At 36.6% G+C, this 11,596-nt stretch overlaps 1 protein-coding gene across 11 annotated transcripts in view; it reads left to right on the forward strand.

Annotated features, from left to right (window-relative positions):
- The window catches only part of LOC128696806 (RUN and FYVE domain-containing protein 2), a 149,361-nt gene that overhangs the window by 32,405 nt on the left and 105,360 nt on the right, over positions 1-11,596 (forward strand). For 4 of the 11 annotated variants that reach the window (XM_070096065.1, XM_070096060.1, XM_070096069.1 and 1 more), the window contains exons 2-3: positions 3,737-3,818; positions 3,982-4,484. The exons of 2 other annotated variants lie outside the window; for them this stretch is intronic. In XM_070096065.1, coding sequence (XP_069952166.1) covers positions 4,085-4,484 — 400 coding nt within the window. In that variant the 5' untranslated portion in view covers positions 3,737-3,818; positions 3,982-4,084. Of the gene's footprint in view, positions 1-3,736; positions 3,819-3,981; positions 4,485-11,596 lie in introns of those variants that run through there. 5 more of the 11 variants (XM_070096061.1, XM_070096063.1, XM_070096066.1 and 2 more) reach the window with 4 other exon arrangements.

Raw genomic sequence — 11,596 nt, forward strand, 5'->3', positions numbered from 1 at the left:
AGTTTATACACTTTCACCTCTCTTACTTGCTGTTGCCATTTTCCTTTAGTTCCATCTACCTCTTACTCTAACTGTAGCTACAACTAAATAATGATCCGATATATCAGTTGCCCCTCTATAAACATGTACATCCTGAAGCTTACCCATCAACCTTTTATCCACCAATACATAATCTAACAAACTACTTTCATTACGTGCTATATCATACCTTGTATACTTATTTATCCTCTTTTCCATAAAATGTGTATTACTAATTACCAAACCTCTTTCTACACATAGCTCAATTAAAGGCTCCCCATTTTCATTTACCCCTGGCACCCCAAATTTACCTACTACTGTACTACTTCCACAACATATTTACCCACTTTATCATTGAGATCCCCAACCACGAGTACTTGGTTCAAAACTCCCCATGCACCCACTCAACATCTCCCAAAATCTCTCTCTCCTCTACACCTCTCTCTTCTCCAGGTGCATAAATGCTTACTATAACCCACTTTTCACATCCAACCCTTATTTTACTCCACATAATCCTTGAATTAATGCATTTATATTCCCTCTTTTATTGGAAGTATTTATTTGATGTAATTTGATTGGAAAATGCACTCCTGTAATCTTAGGTTAACACATTGCTATGTAGTTTTAACGGTAATTGTAATTAGGGATGGTTATAAGGTTTTGGCAAGTTTTATCAAGGTTTTATCGAAGCACAAATTGATGCTTGAGTAAAATCTGATTGAGGAGATGGTTGGGTAAAACCTCGAAGATGGAGTTGATAGTGCCAATAGACTGTCAACTATTTTGGCTAAAATGTGCTGCTTTTATGGGGGTTTGGTCACTCAAAGAATAACTGGTACTGCCCAAAATGAAGGTATAGTCTTATATGGCTTGTACTGTAGGGTCATGTGCTGTAAACACAAGTGTTAATAATGCCCATTTGATCACAGGCAGCATGAAGAACGGCAAGCTTAACAAAGAGCTACTTCTGTCCACTCAGAACATTAAATTCAAACTCATGACACTAGGGAAATGTCTAGCTCCATGACAGTGGCAACTAATATATTTTTTAAATAATTATTGAGGGGGTGCAGATGTGAGTACAGTGGAACCTCGGCTTACAAATTTAATCCGTTCTGTGACTTGTTCGTATCCTGATTTGTTTGTATACCGGGTCAATTTTCCTCATTTAAATTAATTGAAATGCAATTAATTCGTTCCAGCTGAATTCCTGCTCTCAGGAGGCATGACAAAAATAACCCTAATATCAACTCTATGGCATGTTTATCTATCACAATTCATCTAATATGACATAATAAAAAATATAAATAACATAGAAACCTGATATACACTCTAGAATGAATAAAATATGTCATTACATGGACGGTTATTATTATATTGTTATTATTTATTATATGTAATTATTATGTATTATCATCATTATTATTAGTACATACATAGTTATAATAATAATTATTATCATTATTATTAATTTAGGGACTTGGAGCACAGATCCAATTCCCTGGATCAAGAGCCCCTCACCATGTACGTATCACTACTACTGCTAATAATAATAATTATTATTATAACAATAATAGTAATACAATATAATAGTAATAATAATAACAGTAAGGAGAAACTTCAAAAGGCTGCCAGTAGTTGGTGTCACCATCAGCAAAACATTGGTAACCACTACTCGTACACTTTTCACCTGTCTAGACTTAAGCAGTCTATTAGTATTAGGCTAAGTCTGCCCGAAATGCCTCAGCATGATAGAGGCTTTCTTTGCTCCAATCATATTATGATATGTAAACACACACTGTAACCTTTGCAAAGAAATAAATATTTTATTTATTTATTTATTTATTTAAGGAACCTCCCTTGAGGGGAAAATTTGCATCCTGAAATTTCGTTCGTATCCAGAAGTAAAAAATCGACTGAACGACGTTTCGTATCCTGAAAAAATCGCATGGTGGGGCGTTCATAAGCTGAGGTTCCACTGTACATACTGTTAAATGCTTTCAGAGAGAAAGAGAGCAGATTACAATCTTGGCTTGTCAGTTATCAGTTTGAGAACAATTATACAAAAAGAACTTCAACTGATTTTTAGACTTAGACTTAGGGAGATTGACACCAGTCAGTCCATCTATCATTCTATCATGCAGGAGGAGCCACATGTCTGTGGTGCATTCAACAAAATAAGCAGATTCTTGGATGTCGTTACTGCCGAGCTCTGGCTGAGTTACAACTATCCTTGGGAGGTTAAGTCACTACCACCAGGTGTAGACCAAATGAAATGTAAACTTTGCCAGATGGACTGTTGTCATGCCTTGTGTCATTATGTACTGGAATGCAATAAAATTAATGAATTCAGAGACAACTCACTCAGAAATGTTCAAGATATGTCAAAATATTTTATCCACGATGGTATATTACAAACCATTCTGGAAAAATATCCTGAATTTGCATTAATAACTCATTGCAGTTATCAGGTGTGGACTTGTGAATGGTTCATTGCCTTTGTAACTTGTTCAGCTATCAAAACTTTGGGGTCCAGTCCCTGGACCCATTATATTTCTCTGTTCAGGTGTAGATGTGTGAATTGTTCATTACCTTTGTAACTTGTTCAGCTATCAAAACTTTAGGGCCCAGTCCCTGGACCCATTATGTACCTCTGTAATCTTTTTGACTACCGCCTACAGGATAGGTATCGGGTGCATAACAAAGATATTAAACTTAACTATCTTCCTTACCGTTAGTATCTTTCAAGATACAGTATAAGGCAAGTTGATTCAGTCATCCATAAAGCAGTAGAAGGCATAGTGGTTCCTAGGCTTATTCAGGATTGCAGTAGAGGAAACAAAGTCTGAGGTATTTAGCCATCACTTTTGAAAATATTTACACCATTCTTAAGTGCATCTAAACCGGCATAACCTGGACCCTAAACAAGAGGCTCAAAGTGGCCCCCAATCATACATGTTGCTTTGGTCATTGTGTTATATGGCCCATACCAGCATAAACAAGAGAGAATACCATACTATAGTGATCTGTTGGAGATCAACAAATATACACATAAGGTTCTCTGAAGTCCCAATGTTGGTGGCTTCCATAGACATACCTGGAAAGTAGGTGATTTCCTTCACTTTATGCAGGTTGATTTTATGTGAATTTACAGTTTTGTGTATGTGCTGCATATTTATCAAATGCAGTTCTTATTATGCAGAATTAAGTGTTCATAGCCTGATTGAGCTTAGTACAGTTGCCATGGGCCTGGAATGCATTTATAGCATAAAACAGGGAACACCTAATACAGTGGAATTTTTTTTTCTAGTTTCTTGCTCCATATTAATTAAGCTTTGGTTTTGTTTATATCCTAGAATACTGTAATTCAGTTTCACCTTGTACACTTTTTACCATCAAAAACTACCAAATTTTGTAAATGGCTTTGAGGAAACAGGAGTGTATATAATTATTTACCCAAGAGAAGTTGTGATTCTTAGTTTTCCATGATTGCTTTGGATTTCTACCTTGAGCAGTTTAAAAAAAAATTCTGTGCATGAGTGTATGTATAAAATGTTTATACCTTTAGCTTTAAAATATGTGTATCTTGTATGCAAAAGTATAGTAGCTTCGGAAGTAAAAGTGACATAATTTTTTGGTGATATACATATATATATATATGATGTGTATTAATATGATTTTCTCTTTACATGTCTTGGTTTCAAATATGACTCTCAAGATTTGGATAGTGTAGTTTTCATTTAAAAACTTTATAGCAATGACAAAAAAAATGATGACAAGGATGACGCAGCACATTACAGGTCTACATAAACATTAGTGTTCCTCACGTTTTAGTTGTATAGTACTGTAATATTGAACTCGCTCTGCATTGTAATTGTATAATATCAGTACAGTACCATACAGTATTTATGTTGTCATATGTGGCTTGTGAGTTAATCTTACTCTCATTCCTTGGTCATACAGGTGTACTGTATATTATGTGAGGACAATAGTGTTATCAGCATGCAGTTAATTATGCTTGATAATTATTGTTGTGTGTGGAAATAGCTGATGGTGGCCACATAAGATGGTGCTAATTGAGATGGCCGGGGCTGAGGACACCATCTACCTGTGCAACTTCCGGGTTTCTGTGGATGGTGATTGGCTTTGTCTCAAGGAGCTTGCAGATGGTGGTAGCAGCATAGGAGTCGCCAGGGTGGAGAGGTCAGCTTCCACATCACCAGGGTCGCCCCCACCCTCAGGTGCCTACACTCGCATCCCATCTGGCTCCTCCCTGCACACACTACCCCTATCTGAGCAACTGATGTTGAACCCACCTGAGTCAGCCACAGAAGGCCCTTACTCTCCAGAGAGCCCCCCACCTGCTTCCAGCTTAGGCAACGAGGGTGGAGCTATGGGCAGTGCTCTCAGCGTGCTTCCCGGCCTCCCACCAGGGCTCTTCGCGCCCTATGTGCCGCTCACCTGTGGTCCGTCAGCACGCTTTCTTCTTTACGTTGCTACGTCAACACTGTTGGACACCATTTTTTTCCCCTTGATTTTCCTTCAGTATGTGATATTTCTTAATATCTATTATTTTTTTTTCAGTTAAACTATAATGGGGAATCACTTACTATTGCTGTCAGGCTGTTTTTTTGTTTATCATATCTACATTTTTTAAATTTATTAACACTGATAATCATTTTACTTTATGAATATTTTTAAATACGTTTTTAGAGTATTATATTAACTTTGTTAGTACAGTACTAAAGTTTTCAAGCTTTATTTTAAAAAATTGTATTAGCTTTCAGATTATTTTTGTATCAGTGTTATGTGGTGCAGTACTGGTAATTGATATAAATAATGTACCTTTAAGGGAAATATTAAGTGAATAGTTTATTTAGCTACAGTAATATTTTCCAGACAAAAAAATAATGACATATTGTACTTAAGTTAATGCATGCAATACAGTACTGTATTTAAATATTGTATATAATAGTAGTACATCATAATACAAATACAACATTGTTAAAGTAAGCTTCCTCCCTGGTATACTGTATACAATTGACAGCTTTGTTTGGTGTCCAACATGAGTTGTCACATTTTGTAAACACTAATTTTATTGGAATACCTCTCCCTGTTACACTAATAGACCTGCTTGTATTAATGGTGCCATTTTAAAGAATTTGTTGTCTTTCAAGTTTTGCACACAGTTATTGTAACACCCAAGAGGTATTACAGTATAGTAGTTTCTGAATTAGCTTAGCACTGTAGAAATATTTGGTATTCTATGTGATGAATGGTAAAAGTAACTTTTAAAATGTGTGCCCTGTAAATTGTCAGTCCATAGTAAAAAAAAAAATGTGGTTGCTGAAAACTTTTACATTTTCGTAAATACTGGTAATTTTAATACAGTAACTCTTTTTCTGTTATTGTATCATATAACCAGAAAAGGGCTACTACCAGTCAAAAGCTATGCATTTAACACTAGAAAAAAAAAAGTGAAACATTTTATTTTGTTGCAGCATTCTTATCACATTTTCTTAAATCATATTTTTAGCTGAAATTTATATAATATTTAAAAACAGCAACACATGTCCACAATAATTGACATTTGTAAGCTCTTGTAGTATATTTTCTATTCTTTGTGGATCATTTTTATTTACATTACTATAGTGTAATGTAATTTTTTTATCAATTCTTCCACAAAATAATTTTTTGTATTCAGGTTTTGTTATCTTCCCTAAATTGCTGAGAGCACTATGTGCTCTGCCATAGTAAAATGATATATTTTAATTTGTTGCTTTTTACATATTTTTTTTTAAATATATGTACACATACTGTACCGTAAAATGTATATTAAATGGTTTTGAAGTATGAAAAGCACATTTCTGCAAAATGACCTTGGTGAGCTACAGTATGTAATTGGAATGTCACTCATTCCAACAAATCCCTCTTCTGGCACAAGTAGGGTCTGTTTTGCACATTTATGCTCAGTGTATCATCTTTTCACCTCTGTTTACTTGTTCATTGTGTGTGGTGGCTAGTGTTACCTGTCTTCCCTAGCTACACTCATCTTTGGCTGACAGTCTAAAAAAAAAAAATTGTGGCAGGTGGCAGAATCTATTGAATCTGGGTGTCCATGCTCTCCCAGTAATTGAGAAATCCATTACTAGGGAAGAATGTTGTGTCTAGCCCATGACCCAAAGTATCATTGCACACAAAGCTGTTAAAGGGATATTTCCTTTGAACAAGGGATCCAGACCCTTATAAGAACACTCATGACAGGTCCTGTGGTGATTACAGGGCCAGCCAGCCAAATAGAGCTGATGACCAATTTCTCTACATTCAGAGGGAAGATTTAGGGTCCGAGGAAATGAGATACCAGCTGTAGAAAGTGTACAGTATATGTGTTGGTGCTAGAGCATTTGGTTGACACTTAGCATTTTGAGCATGGCAAAGGTGGTGTTGGCTATCCAACAAGTGAGTAACAACAAACTACCTGGGGCTGGATGAGGCTACACAGAATATAAAAATGGGTGTGAGATAAACCCTACTGGGGCAAAAGCAGGTGAATACACAGTATATGTACTACTGTATTTAGCGAGAATGAGTATGTGATATTCCATGTGGGTCACCAGGGTCCCACCTCAGAAATTTTATATTCTCTGCCACATACAATTTATAGATTTAAACATGCCCAAAGTGTTGTGTACTCTATATCTCTCTATGAGTATAAATTATAATTCCTCTGTATCCATACTTAGTGTGAATAAATTTACTTTAATTGAAAGTAGTGTACATAATAAATACTATAATTTTTGGTGGGGGCTTTACATAATTATGAAAAGAGAAGCCAATGTCAGCTTCGTAAATGATAAGGAAACCAGAAATCCTTATTTTTCCCTGAGAGAGCAATGTTTTTGACTGTTAAAGAAGTGTATTTTATGTGCAGTATTGAATAGGTAGAGCTTTAAACATTGCTACAAACTTTTGATGTGAAATTAAAATGATGGTAAGAAGGATAATTCAGAAAAATTGGTAAATGTTAACCGTTTAAAAGAATGAAATACTCTTATGTACTTGCAAACCACCATATTAAATTCCTATATGTATTATAATTTTGTACCGAGTTTTAATTATTTTTTTTTCTGACAGATGTACCAGTATGTAAAATTTTCTAGTATCATCAGAAGCATGGGTTCTATTTTCTAAATTTTATGGTGGCACCATTGATACATGCACATTCTATTCATTGCATTTGAAATACAGTTTGATATTTGTCATTTTACCAAAATTTAGATGTATTTAAGATAGCATCTTATGACCCTTTTATTTCTGATCATTCAGTAACCTTGAGTATATTATATAAAATTTGCTCCTTAGAGCCAGCTGTACAGTGTCTTTGCAAATTGAGTGAATGGTCTCTTCAATCCAATTAAATGCAGCTACTAATTTTTTAATATATTTGCTGCCTTTTTCTAAATTGTGAGAAAAGAGAGGACTGCGTGTCATTCCTGCATGACTGCATGGCTGGTTGTCCACTGGTCTCACTTCATATTGATTAACATCCAACAGCTTCTTACAATTAATTTGCTGCAGCTGATGCTTTGGTGTTGCAGAAGTCTGTAATGTCCCAGTGAAGCACGTTTCTTAACATGTGAAATCCACCTTTTCTTCTGAGTCTTAAGGGACCACATTGAAGGAAGTTGTGTACAGTATTTTGTATCGTGAGTAAAATCTTGTTGCTGCAGAGAGCAGGATATTCTACACTGAGGTGAGGGACAGCGAGTTTACTGCTAGGTCTTCATGTGCTTTATCTCTTCATAATGGTTTAATCTACAAAATTGCAAAAACCAGATTTTTTTGAACCTGTAGTCTCAGGTTTAAGTATTTTTGCCTGATTTTCTCACCAGACCAATGTTTCTCAGTGTGCAGCATTTTTTATGTACGTATATGAATTAATTCTTCGTGTGCTATAAAAACATTTATTGTCAGTCTGATGCAAAATGTAAGGAATGGATTATTAAATCAATAAACCAGAAGCCTCGCTCATTTTTTTTCTTAGAAAATACAGCACCTATAGAAACAAAAATACCAAGAGACCAGTTTAAGGATAAACGAATGTAAAGAGAGAAATTACGAATTAACGTAAAATGATACATTTGCAAATTTGTTTAATATTAACTTCATATTTTGCCAGCTGTTCTACTAATATTAATGCAGGAGCCATATTTATTTTATTTTATGAGTTAGTTTGGCCATAGAGTACAATATACATCTTTTGTCAGCTGAAGCAATATTAGTATTACAATGGTTAGGTAGAATTGTACTCATAGTACTAAAATATTTACCATGATCTTATTTGTAATGAAATATAGTGTATTGAAAAGTTTGGAAGAAATTATTAAAATTTTAACATTGTTTAGTACAGTTTAGTATATTCCAACAAGGGTCATAGCTGCCTAGTCAAGTATAATGAAATTTCGTGTGCTTTATTTTACAATTGTATGTATGTGTGTGTGTATGCATGTGTGCGCGCTCACCTATATGTGGTTGCAGGGGTTGAGTCACAGCTCCTGGCCCTGCTTCTTCACTGGTTGCTACTGGGTCCACTCTCCCAGCTCCAAGAGCTTGCCATACTTCTTCTTAAAGTTATGTATGAATCCTGCCTTTACTACTTCACTCTCCAGATTGTTCCACTTCCTGACAACTCAAAGGTTGAAGAAATACTTCCTAACATCTCTGTGACTCGTCTAAGCTTTCAAATTGCAGTTGTGTCCTCTTGTTCCTGTATCCCATTTCTGAAATATTCTAGCTTTGTTCACCTTGTCAGTTCCTCTCAATATTTTATATGTTATCATGTCCCCTCCCTCTTCTTCCTGTCCCCCAGTGTCATCAGGTTGAGTTCCCTTGCCCTCTCCTCATAGGATATACCCTTTATCTCCAAGAGTAATCTTGTTGCAAACTTTTGCACTTTATCTAATTTCTGTGTTTGAACAGGTGATGGTTCCATACAGGGGATGTGCTCAGTATGAGACTCACCCCAAGAACTTTTTTCCTTGAGTGAGGTTTGCAGCGCCTTTGACCTTCCCCCAAGCTTCATAACTTGGCACTTGGTGGGCTTAAACTCCAGGAGCCATTTGTCAGGCCAGATTTGCAGCCTGTCCAGATCCCTTTGTAGTCTTTCTGATCCTCATCCGCTTGTATTCTCCTCATTAGTTTCATGTCTTCTGCGAACAAGGGCACCTTTGACTCTGTCCCTTCCATTATTTCATTCACATATACAGCCTCTCCTCACTTAACGATGGAGTTCCATTCCTAAGACCATGTCAGTAAACGAATTTGTTGCTAAATGAGGAGCATACTATAATGGTAGTGAGTTTGTCAGCAATCTTTGATAATGTTTAATGTTACCTTTGCACCATTTGTAACATTTCTGGTATAGTTTTAACCCTTGAACTGTCCAAACGTAGATCTACGTCCACGTGTGGGGGGGGGCTCCGAACATACATCTACGTTTTTTTTTTTTACATGCTTTCAAATGGAGAAAATCAAGGTTGGAGTGCAACGCATGAGAACGTAGATCTACGTTTGGATGGTTTAAGGGTTAAATGTTTATACAGCAGTGTACTGTATATTGTAATAAACAGAATAGAGGAAATCAGCTCTAATATACACTATTTAGGTATGCATACTGGTCAGAGTGCCCGTCGTTAGTCAGAGTCATTAAACATGTACAGTGGTACCTTGATTTACAAGTTTAATTCGTTCCGTGACTGAGCTCGTAACTCAGTTTGCTGCTTGTATATCAAATCAATTTTCTTTATTGAAATTAATTGAAATGCCATTAATCTGTTCCAGGCCCCCCAAAAAACACCCCAGTTTTTTTATTATGGGTTTTTAAATAAGTAAAATGTATTTATAAATAAGAAATGATTTTTGCCTTTTTTGCCAGGTCCTAGCAATGTTTTAGAAATGCTGTAGTATATATGAAATGCCTTGAAGCACTCTGTAAGACGAGTGTCGCTCCACTGCCAGTGGAGTGACACTCGCGGAGTGACATTTGATGATCGTGCACTGCCTTGGCTTTATTTTTCACTATTACACTTAAACATGTCTGTCTATCTGTTTCTGTCTGTTTAGTTCTATCTCTGTTTATCTCTGTCTCTGCTTATCTGTCTTTCTGTCTTCCTGTCTCTCTACTTGTCTCTGTCTCAGAGAGAGAGCCGCTCGTGAACCAACAGGTATGACGCACGATGCAGAGTCGGTCATGTCTGATTCCTGAACAATTGAAAATGTGTATTACTTGCCAGTCATGCTTATTATGCTTTATATCTGCAAGCATCGTATAGCACTTCGTCTGGATTTTTTGGGTTATCCTAAGTAATTTACACTATGTATAACTATTTATGTGTACCTGTGAAGTAGAGACAGACAGAGATAGATACAGACAGACAGGAGATAGAGACAACTAAAGCAAATCGGCCTGCCAAACATGTATTACATATGTTCCAGAATTGTTTTTTACTTGGGGCATACATTATAGAACATTCTGGCAGGATGACACTACCAGTGGTATCAAAATTGAAAGAATGTTACACATTGGTTATTATTGAGATTTTTTATATTTCCTCCCTCCTGCGAGTGGCGGCATATCTGAAGCTCGCTTGTAACTTGGATTTTGGCTCGCAACTCAAAGCAAAAAATTGATCAAGTGACGACTTGTAACTCGGAAAACTCGTAAGTTGGGGCACTCGTCAATCAAGGTACCTCTGTACGTCACTAAGTGAAGAAAGGTTGTACTGTAGTACGTATAAGAAACAGCACTAGCCCTAGGACTGACCCTTGTAAAATATCACTTGACACGTGCACCCATTCCAGTGCCTCATCACAGACCATCACTCGTTTCCTTCCTGTCAGTTATTCCCTGATCCATTTACAGTCCAAGAAACTGCAGTACAGCCTCTCCTCACTTAACGACAAAGTTCCATTCCTAAGACCAAGTCAGTAAACGAATTCGTCACTAAGTGAGGAGCATGCTATAATGGTAGTGGGTTTGTGTCAACCATCTTTGATATTGTTTTAATGTCACCATTGCACCATTTATAACATTTCTGATATATTTTTAAATGTTTATACAGTAGTGTACTGTATATTGTAATAAACAGAATAGAGGAAATCAGCTCTAATATACATTATTTAGGTATGCATACTGGTCAGTGAGCCCATTGTATGTCCAAGTAGTTGGTAAACGAGTACGTCGCTAAGTGAGGAGAGGTTGTATACCCATCTCTATCTTTGTCTCTCTCTCTCTCTCTCTGTCTCTGTCTCTCTCTGTCTCTGTCTCTCTCTCTCTCTCTCTCTCTCTCTCTCTCTCTCTCTCTCTCTCTCTCTGTCTCTCTCTGTCTCTCTCTGTCTCTCTCTGTCTCTCTGTTTGTCTCTCTCTCTCTCTCTCTCTCTGTCTCTCTCTCTCTCTCTCTGTCTGTCTCTCTCTCTCTCTCTCTCTCTGTCTGTCTCTCTCTCTCTCTCTCTCTCTCTCTCTCTCTCTCTCTCTCTCTCTCTCTCTCTCTCTCTCTCTCTCTCTCTCTCTTTACACAGG

Source organism: Cherax quadricarinatus, chromosome 52 (genome assembly GCF_038502225.1).
Source record: "Cherax quadricarinatus isolate ZL_2023a chromosome 52, ASM3850222v1, whole genome shotgun sequence".
NCBI lineage: Eukaryota > Metazoa > Arthropoda > Malacostraca > Decapoda > Parastacidae > Cherax > Cherax quadricarinatus.